An 18,651-nucleotide genomic window follows, 5' to 3' on the forward strand; every position below is an offset into this window, starting at 1 on the left:
ATGTACTACCTGCCCAAAATCTTTCGACCACAGTTATGCTTGCATGGTATTTTTTTCACGCTGATGCCTAGTAGCAAGTGGTATTGGTTTGGTATTGGTTTATTAGTGTCATGTGTATCGAAATACAGTAAAAACAATTTTTTGCAGGTCATCTAGTCAAATCAAATAATATACGTAGAGTAAAGAGAAAATATACCAGAGTGCAGAATGTAGCATTACAGAGTTTTAGCATGACATTTACAAAGAAAAAGTCTGCTATCCACTATACTTAGGAACTATACCCTATGTTATGGGAGGACTGTCCTGTTGTATTCAAGAGAGAGTTATATTTCGCTCTTAGGAATTAAGGGTTATGGGGAGAAAGCAGGAACGGGGTACTGATTTTGGATGATCTGCCATGATCATATTGAATGGCAGTGCTGGCTCAAAGGGCCGAATGGCCTACTCTTGCACCTATTTTCTAGGTTTCTATATTTGTCTAATTAACAGTGGAGAAGAAAGTGTTCCTGAAAATGTTGAAGATATTATTTTTCAGAGTACACACACATTAAATGTAGGGGAATGTGTAGATTTGCAAAGGTGACTATGATCGAATAATCAAAGACTTTCTGTTTAATATTTTACAGAAAACATATCAATATATATAGGGAGGTAGAACAACATGTGTATGTTGCTTGGAGAGGCACATCTAAACATTGTATGTGTGGATATATTTGTGGAAAGACACTATATTTTAGTATGTTTATATACCCGACTGCATTGTATGTACAGAATATGCTGTAAATTGGAACCTACATATGATGCTTATAGAAGTAGGTGTATAAACAACGTTGAAAATAATGACAAACAGCATTGTGTGCATCCTGCAACAAACAGGAATACAGGAGGCTGAGGATTGACCTTATTGAAGTATACAAGATCACCCAGAGTCTTTTTCCTCGGATAGTGGATCATAAAACTAGAGGGCATAGGCCTCAAGTGAGAGGGGGGAGATTTAAGAGGGCTCTCGGGGGCAATTTTTTTGAGTAAAGTCTGTACTTGTGATGAGCTGCCAGGGGAAGCTATAAAAATGGATACAATTATGACTTTTAAAAGACATTTGGACAAACATATGGATAGTTAGGGTTTAGGGGATATGGGCGAAATGCAGGCAAATGGGACTAGCCTAGTATGCCAGCTTAGTTGGCATGGACAAAATGGACCGATATGCCCTTTTCTGTGACAATAAATGACTTATCATAAGACATAGGAGCAGAAATAGGCAATTCGGCCCATTGTGGCTGATCCGCCATTCGATCATGGCTAATCTATTTTTCCCTCTCAACCCCATTCACCTGGTTTCTCACTGTAACCTTTGACGTCCTTGCTAATCAAGAGCCCATCAATCTCTGCTTTAAAAATACCCAATGACTTGACCTCCACAGCCGTCAGTGGCAATGAATTCCACAGATTCAACACCCTCTGGCTAAACACTTGACTTGCTAAGCCCCTAAGTTCTAGAATTCACTGTCTTACACCTCTCTACTTCACCACTTTTCTTAGACTATTTAATTTGACTATTTTGAGCAAGGTTTTGGTCATCTTCTCAGTGTTGATTTTCTGTTGGCGACTTTTGTTATGTTGAAGGTCATAGAATTATAGAGCTGTATAGCACAGACACAGCCCTTTGGCCCACCTTGAAATATTCTATTAATGGGAATTGCCATGTATGTGCAATCATAAATGGCCTCATAAATTTAATCCTTCCAACTCTGGAGTTAGTGTTGCCTTCATTCCAAGATCATTGTAGTTGGAATGTAGAATTATGTGATGGTGTTAAACATATACCTTGATATTTGAAGCCTTCATAATAGTTCAGTAACTACTGTCAGATGTCAACAGTACCGTGGTGAATTACCAAAGGGAAGAAGGTACAGGAATCTGAAAACAAGTTCACGAACAGTATTGTCCAGCAACCATCAGACTCTTAAACACTTTACAACACGAACCTCAGCAATTTTTGATCTTCTAAGGACATAGTCTTTGGTTGCACCTCGGACTACAGTTTGCACTGTAATGGTTACCAAGTATTATGGTTATTAAAGAATTGATTATTATATATTTTCTGGTCATTATTGCATTTTTACAGGCCCGTTAAGCTGTTGCAAATAAGAATTTTATGGTTCTGTTGCCGTTATATATGACAATTAAACCCTCTTGACTCTGCATGAGTCTTCACCTTCTGCATGGTTGCAGCTCTGAGCTTCATTTGTAAGCAGAAGTTACTGTTAATAATTTGTGCTCTGCTCCTTAACAATATTGTGCAGGTTTCGCAAAATTAAAATGACTTCCAAGGTGCAAACGGAGAGGGTTTGGAGTTCGGCAGTCATTGAAGGCTTGCCGTCTCTGCAGAGAGGCCAGGCAGTGGATCATGAAGAGAAGGACTCTCTGGGCTCCAACTTTGTCTCGCGTTTAGATTCTGGACTGGGCGCTGGGACAACGTGCTCATCCATGGATGGATATGAAAATGTCAACATGGCTGTAGGTGTGTCGTTAACCAGGAGCTTGAATGCACCCAGAGAGAGTTCAGCTGGGGAAGTCTTTGGAAGACAAGTGGAATTCATCAATGACAAAAGTGAGTCACTACGAGAAAATAACTGCAGATGCTGGTACAAATCAAAGGTATTTAATCACAAAATGCTGGAGTAACTCAGCAGGTCAGGCAGCATCTAGGAGAGAAGGAAAGAAGGCTGCAAACAATGAAACTGTTTTAACCAAGGGCATAACATCCAGAAAACATGCTTTAACCAAGGGCATAACATCCAGAAAATTACTAAGGGAGGTCCAGTAGTAAGTGAGCACTGCAGTTCCGGAGGTGTGATTGTCACATTAAAAAAATTAAACCTATTATTAAAATAAAATACACCAAGAAATTTATCAAACATGCATGTCATGTTGCCAGAAAACAAAATAATGAAGTTGCTGCTCACAGCCTTCGATCTAAGAGTTCACGTGATGGCACAGTGACGTAGCTGGGAGAGCCGCTGCCTCACAGCTCCAGAGACCCACGTTTGATCCTCACGTCAGGAGCTGCCTGTATGGTGTTTGCACCATTATAAATGAATGATCTAGATGATGGCTTTGTGGCCAAGTTTGCGGATGATATGAAGATGGGTGGAGGGGCAGGTAGTGTTGAGGAAGCAGGAAGCCTGACAAAGGAGTTGGACAGGTTGGGAGAGTGGGCAAAGAAGTGAAAAATGGAATACAATATAGCAAAGTGTATGGTCATGCATTTTGGTAGAAGGGATGAAGCCATAGAGAACGTCTTAAATGGGGAGAGGATTCAGAAATAGGAGGTGCAAAGGGACCTGAGAGCGCTGGTACAGAATTCCCAAGACGTTAATTTGCAGGTTGAATCGAATGGTAAGGAAGGCAAATGCAATGCTAACATTCATTTTGTGAGGACTAGAATATAAAAGCAAGGATATAATGCTGAGGCTTTATAAGGCATTGGTGAGGCCGCATTTGACATATTGTGAGCAGTTATGGACCCCATATCTGAGGAAGGATGTACTGACATTCGGGAGGATCCAGAGAAGATTTACGCGAATGATCCCGGGGATGAGTGGGTTAATGTATGAGGAGCGTTTGATGGTTATGGCCCTGTACTCGCTGGAGTTTAGATGGATGTGGGGGGGCGATTTCAATGAAACCTACGAAAGACCACGGTGGAGAGGATGTTTGCTGTAGTGGAAGAGTCTAGAACCAGAGGGCACAGCCTCAGAATAAAAGGACGTACCTTTAGAATGGAGATGAGAAGGAATTTTGTTAGAGGGAGGTGAATCTGTGGGATTCATTGCCTCAGACATCTGTGGTGGCCGAGACATTGGGTATTTTTAAAGTGGAAATTTATAGATTCTTAATTAGTTGGGGCATCAAAGATTACGGGATAAAGTAGGAGAATGGAGTTGAAAGGAAAAAACAGATCAACCATGATTGAATGATGAGTGGACTCGATGGGATGAAAGGTCTAATTCTGCTCCCAATGGTCTAATGGTTCTCCCTGTAACTGCGTTAGTTTCTTCTGGGTGCTCTTGTTTCTTCCCAAATCCTAAAAAAGTGTAGATTTGTAGGTTAATTGGCCTCTGTAAATTGCACAGTGTGTAGGGAGTGGAAGCGAAAGGGGAATAACATAGAACTAGTGTGTGAACAGGTGATCGATGGTCAGCGTGGACTAAATTGATCCATGGGCCAGTTCCATGCTATATCTATAAAACTAAAACATTGACTGGTGTACATCAAATAATTACATTCCAGCTACTGCTACGTGTTTTAAGAGCCTGTTCACCTAATTTAATTAGAGTCTGAAGAAGGGTCTCGACCTGAAACGTCACCCTTTCCTTCTCTCCAGAGATGCTGTCTGTCCCGCTGAGTTACTCCAGCATTTTGTGTGTACGTTTGATTTAAACCAGCATCTGCAGTTCTTTCCTACACCTAATTTAATGAATACATTTTACTTTAAAATTGAAAGAGCATAAAAATTAAAATTATAAAAATGTGAAAATCTTGTTTTTAATTTTTGAGAGGTGCAGGTACACCAGACCGATGCGTACCATTACAAATCAAAACTCTGCCTTTATCTTCTCAAAACTGTCCTTTCCGCCATTCATCTGTTGCTTGTCACAAGATCTTGTCAGCTTCAGTGACATGTTTATAATACCAATCCACTTTCTGGGTTCTGATCGGCTGCCAGCTCTGCATCCATAGATCCCGAGATTGGCTGTTTAGAATCTGTTTCCTCACCTCAGGAGTTTTCACAAAACAACCTCCATCTTACCTACACCCAACCCTGTGTGTTCAGCCATTTTAACACACTCTCCAAATTACGACACCAACTAATCAATGTGTTGGAGGAACTCAGTGGGTCAGGCAGTATCTGTGGAGGGAATGAACCCAATGCTTCGGGTCGGGTCCATTCTTCAAAAGGGATCATTTGGTTCAAAAGTGCTCAGCGATTCTGCAACAGATGCCCGCTATTCACACTCTCACTTTCAGCATTAGCTCAGTTACCCAGAGCATGTACTGCACCCGCGGCTCTAGATGGTAGGATTTGAGCTTCTGTTTGCAATGTTCTTATCTGGTGTTTGCCAGTGTTGGACCAAAAATATCTCCAGAGGTAAGGCAGGAGGCCTTGGGTCACACATTGTCATAGAGTCATGCAGCATGGAAACAGGCCTTTTGGCCCAACTCGGTCATGCTGACCGACTTGTCCCATCTAAGCTAGTACCACTTGTCTGCCCTGGACCATATCCATTTAAACCTTTCCCATCCATGTACCTGTCCAAATATCTTGCAAAAGTTGTTATTGAGATGCGGTAGCTACTTCCGCTGGCTGTATAAACTCTATGTGGAAAAATTCCCTTTGTGTTCCTTTTAAATCTTTCCCCTTTCACCTTAAAACGTATGTGTGTGTGTATATATATGAGGTGAGGGTGTGGTGGGGTGGGTGTTGGGTGGAGTCATTGATTACGGAAAATATTGAGCAGTGTCAGCACAGTAGAAGGTCAGGGCTGGGGGTGTTGGGCTTGTTTACCAATAGGGGATGGCAGGGTAGTCAATTTACCCGAAGATGGGTTAACTGGGATTTGGAGTATAGCTTGCTATCTAATATAATATTTCATTTTGTGAGCCTTTGAATACGTTACTTTTTCCTCCCACACAAATCTCCAACAGGCAGCGATGAAGCCATGCTTTCAGAAGAAGGTGCAGCAAGTTTTGATGATGAGCCTGGTCTCTGCTCTGAGGAGGATGTGTTGAACTTCACTTTCAAGGCCTGCGATACTGAGGGCACAGGTACATGGTCTCTGAGCCCTAAACTCTCATGCAACTGTATAAAATGTATCTCCATCTCCTTCTCTTACACTCACACACGCACACTTCCCTGCCGCTATCATTGGCTTTCTCTCTTTCCCTCACTAGTTGGGTTGACCTTCCTATTGCAGGGCGCCTGCAATAGGAAGGATGGCCTTGAACTGGAAAGGGCGCAAAAAATAATTGCAAAGATGTTACCGGGTCTGGAGGATTGAACTATAAGGAAACTCTGAATAGGCTGTGTCTTTTTTGCCTGGAGCATTGGAGGTTGATGGGTGACCTTATAAAATCGTGAAAGGCTCAGAAAAAGCGCATAGCCACAGTCTTTTTCCCTGGGCAGGGGAGTCTAAAACTAAAGGACACATGTTATGGGTGAGGGGAAAAAGATTTAAAAGGGACCATGGGTCAACCCTTTCCACACAGAAAGTGGTGCAAACATGGAGCAAGCTGCCAGAGGACCTGGTGAAAGCGAGTGTAATTACAACATTTAAAAGAAACTTTACAGCTACATGGATAGAAAATGTTAGGAGGGATATGGGCTATTTGAAGGCAAGTGGGACTAGAGTCATAGAGTCCTACAGCATGAAAACTAGAGAGCATAGGCTTAAGGTGAGAGGTTTAAGAGGGACCTCAGGGCAATATTATCACTCAGAGGGTACTCCGTATCTGGAATGAACTGCCAGAGAAAGCTATAGAAGTGGATACAACTATGACTTTTAAAATACTTTTTGACAGATATATGGATAGGAAGGGTTTAGAGGGCTCTAAGCCAAATGCAGGCAAATGGAACCAATCCAGTATGCCAACTTGCTCAACATGGGCACAGTGGGCCGAAGGGCCTGTTTCCATGCTGTATTGCTCTCTGACTATCTATGGAAGAAAAGCAAGTGCCAACCCTAAAGTTAAATATTTTGGACCAAAGAATATTGATGGAGTTAAGGTACAGATCAACCATGATTGGAATGAATGACAGAATGTGGTTAAAAGGCATCTTCCTGTTCCATTGAATATATTTTAGGTACCTTAACTCTCCTGGTCAATCTCATTTGCCATCTATTATGGGGTTTGCACCTGCTCCCCAATGGAATATGGTTTACTTTGATTAATTTGAGCATTGAATGTTTCTTGGAACAGCGGGAAGAGAGTCTATGAGCTGGTTGAGTTGAAGGCAGATCCTTTCATTTTGCCCAACAGGGAGAGTTGCAGCTTCGGTGATCGTCCGGTACCTGCAGGAAATGACAGGACAGAGTCAGGATGGCAGATTACAGATGCTACACAATATGCTTGATCCAGAACGAAAGGACATTGCTATTGACCGAGGAAGCTTCCACTTAACGATGAGAAGATGGATCGCAAATTGCACTCAGGATTGGTACTGTGGTTAAGAAGGATCCTTGTAACTAGAAATCTGAAACCATTATTGGGCACACCAGGGTAAAATGGGCTGGGAAATAGCAGATGAAGTTTGATCCTGTGTGCTGATGTATTTAGTAAGGCCATACAACAGGAATGGTAAGATCCTACGAGGTATTGAAGAATAGAGGGATCTAGGAGTATGTCCATAGATTCTCGAAGGTAGAAGCATATAAGATACCAGCCATCGCTTGTTAGGGCTTTCAATACAAGAACAGGAAAGTTATGCCCCAACATTTTAAAACATTGGCATAGCTGGTAGAGTTGCTGCTTCACAATGCCAGGGAAATAGGGAGGTGGGGGTGGAGCCAAGCCTGACAAGTGATAGGTGGATATAGGTGAGGAGGAGAGTGCTTGACAAATGGGTGGAGATATTGACGAAGACTAGGTGTCATAAGGAGACAAAAGGGTGTCCAGATGAGGAAGTGAAATATAAAGCTGGAGGGGGGGGGGATATGGATGGAACGAAATGGGGGAAGGAGAAAGAGGGGATAAAAAGAAACATGAATCTTGACGATAGGAGATGGAGTGGGAGGAAAAGGAGGAAGTTGACTGGGATAATGGGAGATAGTGGGAGAGATTCATGCGCCGGAGGGCGGGGAGTGGGGAAAGTGAGAGGAATGAGGGGTGTTACTTGAAATTGGGGAACTCAATGTGTATACTGTTGGGGTATAGGCTACACAAGCATTATATGAGTTGCTGCTCATCTAGTGCTTGTGTGGGCTTACTCTGGCAGTGGAGGAGGCCAAAGACTGAAAGGTCTGCATGGGAATGGGAAGGGGAGTTAAAATGGTCAGCAACCAGGCCTTCGGAGGCAGAATGCAAGTGTTTGATGAAACGGCCGCCACGTCTACACTTGGTCTCGTCAATTAGCTGGGTTGCTAACCATTTTAACTTCTTTGTGATTAAATCTTTTTCATGATTACATGAATGTGCTGGGTGCAGAACAGGTTATTGGAGCTGTTCACACCCAAGAATTTGAAGCTGCTAACTCTTTCACCGCTGGCCCACCAATGAAAACCAGTGCATGATCTCCTGAGTTCTCCTGTCTGAAGCTCACTTATTTCAGGGTGAATGGGATTGGGCATTAACTCATTAGTCTGAATGAACTGAAGCAACGTACTATTTGTTTCCACCACTCCCCCGGCTGCTTGCTTGATATTCTCAAATGTATCTGGGTTAAAGCGGTTTCTCCTGCGTCCCTGAAGCAATTGTTGATATTAAATGGCTGCAGTGTGTGTGTGTATCACTCTTTGTTACTTAATTCACAGGTCATCAGATGATAAAACATCAGTGAATCTGAGAGAAAGTGCTAAAATGGACAGTAAGTGAAACATTTCAGATAGGAGAGACACAAGGAACTGCAGATGCTGGAGCAAAACACAAAGTGCTGGAGTAACTTAGCAGGTCAGGCAACATCTGTGGAAGGAATGGACTGGTGACATTTCGGGTTGGGACTGTTCTTCAGACTGGAAAAGGGACTGAAAAATGGTCCTGACCCGAAATGTTGCCTGTTCATTCTCTGCACAGATGCTGCAGTTACTCCAGCATTTTGTGTTTCACATTTCATTCGGCTGACTTCTCCCGTGGAAAAGGAAGGTTAAAGGAATATCTAACTGAAGTTTGTTAAACAGTACCTCCCTGTCACCCTCCACCTTTCTACTCTCCTCAGAGCCTGGGCCTGCCCTTTGGTTTTCACCATTCCACGGGATTTCCACCTTTCTGATGCAGAACAGTTAGTCCTCAGTAGAGGCTTTACCTTTGAACCCCTAGTTCCATACCTCAATGTTTTGAGCCCGTTTCGATGTTGTCCTCTTCCTCCGTTGCCTCTGCCTCCTGGCTTTTTTAAAATAAAGATTCTTTGTCTCCCCGGGACGACCCCTCCTCCCATCTCCGATACTCCTCCTCCTCATAGACTTACTCTGCCGGCCTTCTACCCTCTCTGGATATTTTTAATTCCAACTGCTGATGGGACAATAAACCATCTTGACTTTTCCACTCCCCTTACCCACTCTCCAATCTCCCTCCCTCCAATGCACAGCCCTCCACAAGCTCAGCCACAATCCTGGCATTGTCATTAAACCCTCTGACAAGGGAGGCACTGTTGTAGCTTGGCAGGCTGACTTCCACCATGCTGAGACCAGGCGTCAGCTGTCGGACACCTCCTCATAATACCTACCAATTGATCATGTTCCCTCGTGCACATTTGAGGAGATTTCTGCCCCATTGTCTTTTCTTTTTGAAAGGAGACGAGATTTCTCATGAGGCACCTGGGCAACTGGAAAAGGGAACAGACAGCACCGAAACGTATGTATTTATTCATCTCAAAGGACACTGGAGCAGAATTTCTACAATAAAAGTAAAATACTGTGGATGTTGGAAATCTGAAATAACAGAAAATGCTGGAAATATTCAGCGGGTCAGGCAGCCTCTGGAGAGAGGTTTTAGATCAGCGACCCTTCATCAGAGAACCTCGCTAAACTATCTACACAGAAAGATTTTTTATTTGAAGAAATTAAACAATCCTAGTTATTTTAGTCCCATTCTGAAGTCTTTATCTTGAAGTGAAGACACTATACATAGATTAGGGGTCTGGGATTCCAAGGCCATACATGCAATATTTTTTAGTTAAAGACAAAGTGCTGGAGAAACTTAGCAGGCCAGACAACATCAGCAGGGGGGGGGGGGGGGGAATGGACAGATGTTATTTCAGATTGGGGTGATTCTTCAATCTGAATATTCCAGCTAGATTGATGGAGCCCTTTTTCATTGAAGAAGGTCAGTGCTTAAGAGACATGATTAAAGATTTTAAAAACATAAGGCGAATCTGAAACCTGAAGCCTGATGGAGCAGTGGAAGAAGATTCAATAGATCAAAAAGATGCTGGAATTGAAATGGGAAAGAATTAAAGACAGAGAGACACAAGAAACTGCAGATGCTGGAATCTTGAGCAAAACACAGAGTGCTGGAGGAAATCAGAGAGTCAGGCAGCATCTGTGGAGGGAATAGGCAGACAATGTTTCAGGTCAGGACTAGAGAGTGGCACGGTAGCGCAGCGGTAGAGTTGCTGCTTTACAGCGAATGCAGCACCGGAGACTCAGGTTCGATCCTGACTACGGGTGCTGCACTGTAAGGAGTTTGTACGTTCTCCCCGTGACCTGCGTGGGTTTTCTCCGAGATCTTCGGTTTCCTCCCACACTCCAAAGACGTACAGGTTTGTAGGTTAATTGGCTGGGTAAATGTAAAAATTGTCCCTAGTGGGTGTAGGATAGTGTTAATGTGCGGGGATCGCTGGGCGGCACGGACTTGGAGGGCCGAAAAGGCCTGTTTCCGGCTGTATATATATGATATGATATGATAAGGGTCCCGACCTGAAACATCATCAGTCCATTTCCTTTCACAGGTATTGTCTAACCTGCCGAGTTTCTCCAACACTAAAGGTATAAAGACAATTGTGGGCGAGCAAGAAATGGTATTAACTGGAGACACATTGGGCAAGATCATAAAGGCAAGAAACATACAATGCAAATAATTTTTAATAAATGAAAATGCTAAATGTTTAAGAAGGCTAAAAATAATAGCTACTTTAAACATAGCTTCAGAATTGAGGGACAAAGGTTTAGGGGTAACATGAGGGGGAACTTCTTTACTCAGAGGGTTGTGGCTGTATGGAATGGACTTCCGGTGGAAGTGGTGGAGGCTGGCTCGATTTTATTATTTAAGAGTAAATTGGATAGGTATATGGATAGGAGGGGATTGGAGGGTTATGGTCTGAGTGCAGGTAGATGAGACTAGGTCAGGGAGAATGGTCGGCGTGGACTGGTAGGGCCGGACAGGCCTGTTTCCATGCTGTAGTTGTTATATATGTTATATATGTTATATATGTTATGAATGGGAATTGATGGCAAGATCAATTGTTTTGCAAATGCCCAAACATTCTGAAATTTTGGAATCATCTTTTGTAGAGAACTCAGAGTTTACACATTGATTTTTTTGATGATTTTATATAAAGGTGCCTCAGTTCACATATTGGCTCGCAGAAGGAATTGCACAGAATTAAACTGTTTAGTGTTGGCTGACAATTCCAGACCATCTGGTGGAATGTTGTAAATTACTTGGAATTTTGCAAAATAATGGAGCCAAAATTAAGTAACCATCTCCTCACTTTGATTCTGACTGTGCACAAAGAGAAACAAAGAGGCTATTCAGCCGCTAACAGTCTGTTCCACTATTGATTTAGGTTTCGTTCAGTTTAGTTTAGAGATACAGCGTGGTAACAGGCCCTTCGGCCCACCAACGATCACCAGTACACTAGTTCTATCCTACACACTAGGGATAATTTGTAGAAGCTAATTAACCTGCAAACCTGAATATCTTTGGAATGTGGGAGGAAACCGGAACTCCCGGAGAAAACTATCAGTCACAGGGAGAACGTACAAACTCTGCATAGCACCCGGAGTCATGATCGAACCCGGGTCGCTGGTGCTGTAAGGCAGCAACTCTACCGCTGCGCTACCATGCCGATTTGGAATATGGCTGATGCGGTGTTTGACTCCATCTTTAATTTGTATTGTTAATAGAGTCACGGAGTCATGCTGCACGAAAACAGGCCCTTTGGCCCAGCTTGTCCATCTGACCATGATGCTCCATCAAAGCTACACTCATTTGCCCGTGATTGGCCCATATCCCTCTAAACCTTTCCTATACATCTCTCTGTTCACATGTTTTTTTAAAGTTGTTATTGCACCTGCCTCAGCTATTATGTCTGACAGCTCATTCCATCACCCAGCAGAAGTTGCTCCTCAGATTCCTATTAATTTTTTCTCCTCTCATATTTATATTTTATTTATTTATTTTCATATTTCATCTTAAACCTATGGTCTCGTTCTTGATTTTCACATCCTGGGGAAAAAAACCCCTCTAAAAGATACCCCAGAGCCTCCTGCAGTCCAAGAAATGTCATACCCTGCCCTACTTCCTATATAGCTCAGGCCCTTGAGTCCTAGCAACGTTCTCATAAATCCTCTCTGCACCCTTTCCTGCTTAATGGCATCTTTCATATAGCATGGTGACCAAAACGAAACACAATGCTCCAAGTGTCACCAATGTCTTGTACAACTGTAACATAGCACCTCAACTCCTATACGCAGTTCCCTGACTGAGGAAGGTGAGCATGCCAGAAGCCTTCATCACCACTCTATCTACCAGCAGCACCACATAATGGCCTCACTTAACTAAAATATAGAAACGTCTTGGTTCCAAAATTGGCTGACAGCCACAACAGCTTTTGAGGTGAGACCTCTAACATGCTCTATGTGTTTGTGACACTAACCACTCTCCTTGACTCTCAGTTTAAGATCCTCTGTCCTTGTTTTGACAGCTTCCAGCAGAGGAACCATGTTCTCTCTTTCGACCCAAATGGATCCTTAAACCTCGACCACAATATCCATTAATTTTCTGCACTTAAGGGAATCTAATTTATTATTAATAACATTTCCCATAATTAGTAAAAGTGCGTTATATGAGATCCCTGACCATTGATTTTGATTTGCTTTTGATTATCAAATTAGGAAGAGAGCAATGAATTCACATTGGGGAAATAGATCAAAGAAAGAGGGCATTGGATGTATGGAACGAGCTGCCAGAGGGAATGATGAAGGCATGCGCAATTATATGTTTGTAAGGCATTAAAAGCCAATTCAACCTGCAAATGAACCTTTTGGGAATCCTGCACCTGCAGTCCCAAGTCCCTTGCAAACATCGATGCGCTATCCAGAAACCGCACTGACTTTGGCCTATCTTATCACGTGCTTCCAAGAAACCTCATCCTTAATAATGGACGCTAATATTTTACCAATCTCAGTAGTCAAAACTAACAGGCTTCTCCTATCTTTTGCCTCGTTCCCTTCTTAAACAGTGGAGGTACTTGCAAATGGCCTGTGTTGCAACAATCTGTGACTTTCAAACCATTTCTCCTTACCTATTGTATGAAAGCCACTTATAATGTAGAGCGCCTTCATTAATTGTCACTTTACCTGCTTCTAGATACAAACAACTAGTCTTTACAATGTTGTAAGTACTTGCCTCATCAGATTTCTTCTTTCTGTTTTTATGTAGATGCTTTCAAAGCGATTGGCCATTTGTAAAGGGAATTGGTTCCAGTGCCGCTCGGTGAGTGAAGGGAGACTAGGATTTACATAGAATATAGAACAGTACAACACAGCAGTCTTTGCAAAACATGATGCCAAATTAAGTTAATCCCTTCTTCCTGAACGTGATCCATATATCTCAATGCCCTGCATTTCCATGTACCTATCTAAAAGCATCTTAAATGCCATAATTTTACCTAACACCACCTCCACTCCTGGCAGCGCATTTCAGGCACCCACCACTCTCTGTAAAAAAAACTTGCCAAGCACATTCCTTTTAAACTTCCCCCCCCCCCCCCATCTTAAAGCTAAGCCCTCTCATCTTTCACCTTTCCACCCTGGGTAAAAGGATCTGTCTGTCTACCGTATCTATGCTTCTCATAATTTTATATACTTCCATCATGGCTCCCCTCAGCCCTCGTTGCTCCAGAGAAAACAATCCACGAAAGTTTTAACTCTCTGTATAGCTAATACCTAATGCAGGTATAATCTTGGTAAACCTCTTCTGCACCCTTTCCAAACCCTCCACATCCTTCTAGGAATGGGGCCAATTGACCAAGGCTCTGCAGACGGCCATACTGGCCAGGGCAGTAGTCAATGGGCTCCATCTCTCCAAGCTCTCTGCTCAGTCTTGCCAAATAAATTTCATCATTCAGCCACGTGAGTTTCTTGACTCGTCTTTGTAGCCTTTCTGAAAGATCAATAGCCACCTTTCATTCTTCCAGAACTTCACCTATGGCTAAAGATGAAGCATGTATTTCTGAAAGGATCGCACAATTTCTTCCCTTGCTTCCTACAGGATCCAAGAATGCACAATGTCAGACCCTGTGAGTCTGCCCACCTCAATGTGCTCTATACATCGTCTTTGGTAATTTGTATATGGTTCAATACACCGCACTAATACGCCTCAATTCCTTAGCCTCCATGGTCATTTACCTGCTCATTCTTCACAGTCTTGCAAGTTTATTCTTTTAAAACCTGGCCGCATATCCAAGATCACAGCAACGTGGTGTATAGAAAATTCCCTTCAGTTTCTTTCTGGCTCTTTATTGCGAGTCCTCTGATCATGACCCTCCTGCCCTATTTATCCTATCAAAACCACCTTGTGATTATCAACTCCTCTATCAAAACCCCTTACCTTTTCTGTTCCAAGGAGAGCAGCCCCAAGTTCTCCTCTTTTAGAGTCATGGAGCTATGCAGCACAGAAACATGTGCTCGTTGTCCACGTTGTCTATGCGCATTCTAGTCTAGTCCCATTTGCCTGTATTTGGTCCATAGTCCTCTTATCCAGACATTTGTCCAAATGTCTTTTTAAAGTTGTAATTGTATCTGTTTCAATAACTTCCTTTGGCAGCTGATTCTGGATACAGGCTTCTCTCAGACACCTCTTACATCTCTCCCCTCTCACATTAAACCCATGCCCTCGAACTTTAGAATCCTCTACCCTTTGTAAAATACCATCTTCTCCTGTTTCTCCTTGAAAGCTGTGACATCCTTCCCAAAGCATGGATCCAATCGTTAAGCTGCTTGAACCTTAATGGAAACTATTCCTTCCTTCCAAGCACTACTTGATGATGTCTCCAGGTGTTTAAGGATTGATTTTTTCCCCCTACATTTTTCTTTAAAGAGAGGCTAGTGAATTAATCAACAACATTGCAGATCTAAAATATGCAAACAAGAAATTGGGAGAACAGAACAGCAGTCTCCAAAAAGCCTTGGAAGTGTCAGACGAGACGAACCTGCAGTTGTCGAGGGAACTGACCAAGCTGAAGAATCACCTGATGAGGTATGTCAAGGAAATCCATCCGTTCTGCAGCTGCCTTGGGTGGGGGAGTGCAAAGACAGAAAGACATTTTTTGCAACCACATTGCATCACTAAACAGTTTACAACTGACGGAGGGCAGTTGAAATGCAGTCAGTGTTACAGTGAAGCAAAGGTAGTATCTGGTCTGTGCCCAGCAAGATCCCAAAACAGTGATGTGAATTCTGATGGACCAACACAATATGTGCTGCGATGTTGAATGAGAGAAAATATTTGGCTGGCACACTAGCACTTTCTATGATCTTCCACGAAAGAATGGCCCACCTGGCAAATACATTCTTCCTAATTACCCTTTCCAACATTTTGAATGCCTCAGTTACAGACGACTGCATCAATACTCTAATACAATCCTGGTCCATGCGCTGTTCTCATTGTTTAACTTGTAGTCCCAATATCGTTTGAATGCATTTGAGGTCAGAGAGTCATACAGCACAAAAACAGGCCCTTTGGCCCAACTCATCCATGCTGAATAAGATGCCTATCTGAATTAGTGTAATTTGTCCGCGTTTGGCACATATCCCTCTCAACCTTTCCTATCCATGTACCTGTTCAAAAGTAATTGCACCCGCTTTTACCACTTCCTCATTCCATATCGCTCCTTCCCCAGACCTGGCTCCCAGAAATCCACATTCCTTTATTCAAGACACGAGGAACTGCAGATGCTGGAATCTTGTGGAAAATATAAAATGCTAGAGTAACTCAATGGGTCAGGCAGCATCCCTAGAAGACATCGATAGGTGATATTTCAGGTTGGGATCCTTCTTCAGATTCTGGCGATATTTCGGTTTGGCACCTTTATTCAGACTCTGGTGACATTCCAGATCTAGACTGAAGAGCTTTCCAGTCTGAAGAAGGGTCCCAACCCACAATGAATCCTATCCACGTCCTCCTGATCGACTGAGTTATTCCAGGACTTCGTATTTTACTCCTTTATTCAACGCTCACTCACCCAAGGCTGCAGCATGCACATTGGGTCTTAAAGGTCCTTGAGACTCCAGTGACGTTCGCAACAAAAATTGGCCATTACAGTAGCCAAAGATGAAGGAGTGTTGAAGTCATGTGTTGTCGTTTTCAGTTCTCAAAGGACGCTACACAGCTTGCAATCCGTGGTGGAAGAGTTAGAAGATGCAAGGAGTGCGGGAAGAGAGGCACGGAAGAGAGTTCATCAGCTGGGGACACAATGCAAAGAGCTGGTACGGACAAACCAATTTCCAGATCAAAACACAAACTGGCCAACAATTGGTGTATTACTCTGTAAAATAGACAACATTTTGGTTACAAGGTATAAAAATGTTTGCTTGGTTCTTTTTTGGGGAATTGAAATCAAAGATATTTGAGATAAAAAAAAAATTTAATCGAAATTATAAGCAATTGATAATGATACTAAATATTAAAGAAAAACTTTTATTTTTATTTCTAACCACATAGAAATACGGCACTGAAGGAGCCCATTTGGCCCATTGTTCCTGTGTATTGCTCTTCGAAAGAGCTCTCCATTCACATTGATTAGTTTATTGTCATATATACCAGGTTTAATGAAATTCCTTGTCCACATGAAGCTCAGTGCAGAAAGAAGCACTGAGTTATAAAATCAGCCACAACCTGATTGAATAGCTAGCAGACATGTGGGGTCGAATGGTCTATTCCTATTTCTTTTGTTATACTCTCTGCTCTAAGGAGCCAACACCCCCATCTCAAAGCTCATTCCACACAACTGCCATTATTCATCATAAAACCGTCATGTAAAAATTGCCCTTGTTAATTAGAAGCAGCATTGGCAGTAACATCAGTTCCGTCACCCCATTGACAAAATTGGTAGCCATTTGAGATTTTCAGCAGGTTGGTGCTGAGTTGTCAATAACTGTGGTCTAGTGCCATTGCATGCAGACATTCTGGCCACAGTATGACCACCAAGTTTCTGTTCAGTGCTGGAGATCCATTGCAGTTCAATAGTCCAACTTGCTCTATCACAGAGTAACCACAAGGCCATGGGGAGAGGGCGAGGCAGTGGGAATAGCTAGATTGTTCTTATAAGAACCTATTAAGGACTTGAAGGGTTGAATGGTCTCCTTCTGTGCTGTGGATTTAGATCCAGTGATGATGAAGGACCGGACATATATTTCCAAAGCTGGACAATGTATGATGATGGGAAACCACCCTTGTGAGCATAGATGTCCAGAGTTTCACCACCCTCTGAGAGAATACATTTCAACACATCTCAGTTCTAAAGGTTCAGCCCCTTATCTTGCAGCTAAATCCTCTGCTAATGACTTTCCCACTGGTGAAAACATCTACAAATTTACCCTCTTGGAATCTTATATAGAACATAAAACATAGAAAAGCACAGCACGGGAACAGGTCCACATTGTCTGTGCTAAACCTGATATCAAGCTAAATTAATGTCATCTGCCTGCACATGATCCATACCCCTCCACAGCCTGCACATCCATGAGCCCATCTAAAAGCCTCTCAAACACCACCCTTGTATCTGCGTCCAAGACCACACCTGGCAGCGTGTTCCAGGTTACCATCATCCTCTGTGTTAAAAAAAAATTGCCCTGCATATTTCCTTTAAACTTTGCCCACTTCATCGTAAAGTTATGCACACTAGTCTTTGACATTTCCATCCTGGATTAAAGGTTCTGACTGTCTATCTAAAAATATGTCTACTCCATGTTTGAATCAAGTCACCCTTATTCTTTTGAACTCCAAGGAATATTGGATAACCAGCTTCAGGCTTCTTATGGCCACAGCATTTGTGAAAGTGATATAGATGAGCTTCTGGTCGAAGGCAGGGAGCTTAGCACTAGTAACACCATTGACTCTCTTAATGGAGTTGGCCATTGACTACTTACAATGCTAAGAATGTTACATGCTAGTGGATATGTTTCAAGTATTAGAGTCATAGAGTCGTATAGCACGGAAACAGGCCTTTTACCCCAACTCGTCCATGCCGACCAAGATACCACATCTGAGCTAGTTCCAGTTACTCGTGTTTGGCCCACATGCCTATTAATTTTCCCATCCATGTTGCTGTCAAAATGTCCTTTAAACGTTGTTATTGTACGTGCCTCAACTCTGGCTTGCTAGAAGCAAAAATGGATTGTTCCATTATCGAAAAAATAGTGAATGTTTACTTGCTTTGAAATATAATTAAAACCTAACTTATCTCTGTGTAGAAGAAGGAGAACGAGGCTCTGGTTGCACAACTGTGGTCAACATCAGGAAAGGTAAGTACAGTTGGTTTGGGTATTGACAGAGTTCATAAAAACTATCCAGTGAAACAAAACACAACGTGCAGTTCCGTTCACCACACTGTAGAAAGGATGTTGTTATGCTGGAGAGAATGCAAAGGAGATTCACCAGGATGTTAAAGATAAATACAAAATGCTGGAGTAACTCAGCGGTTCACACAGC

The 18,651-nt window shown here is 42.6% G+C and overlaps 1 protein-coding gene across 1 annotated transcript in view; it reads left to right on the plus strand.

Annotated features, from left to right (window-relative positions):
• The window catches only part of LOC144602164 (uncharacterized), a 145,332-nt gene that overhangs the window by 820 nt on the left and 125,861 nt on the right, over positions 1–18,651 (plus strand). Inside the window, exons 2-10 of the mRNA XM_078414901.1 lie at positions 2,307–2,614; positions 5,713–5,832; positions 7,045–7,222; positions 8,535–8,587; positions 9,510–9,570; positions 13,381–13,434; positions 15,040–15,198; positions 16,310–16,427; positions 18,414–18,464. Of these exons, the coding sequence (XP_078271027.1) occupies positions 2,323–2,614; positions 5,713–5,832; positions 7,045–7,222; positions 8,535–8,587; positions 9,510–9,570; positions 13,381–13,434; positions 15,040–15,198; positions 16,310–16,427; positions 18,414–18,464 (1,086 nt within the window). The 5' untranslated portion in view covers positions 2,307–2,322. The remainder of the gene's footprint in view (positions 1–2,306; positions 2,615–5,712; positions 5,833–7,044; positions 7,223–8,534; positions 8,588–9,509; positions 9,571–13,380; positions 13,435–15,039; positions 15,199–16,309; positions 16,428–18,413; positions 18,465–18,651) is intronic.

Source organism: Rhinoraja longicauda, chromosome 18 (assembly GCF_053455715.1).
Source record: "Rhinoraja longicauda isolate Sanriku21f chromosome 18, sRhiLon1.1, whole genome shotgun sequence".
Classification (NCBI taxonomy): Eukaryota; Metazoa; Chordata; class Chondrichthyes; order Rajiformes; family Arhynchobatidae; genus Rhinoraja; species Rhinoraja longicauda.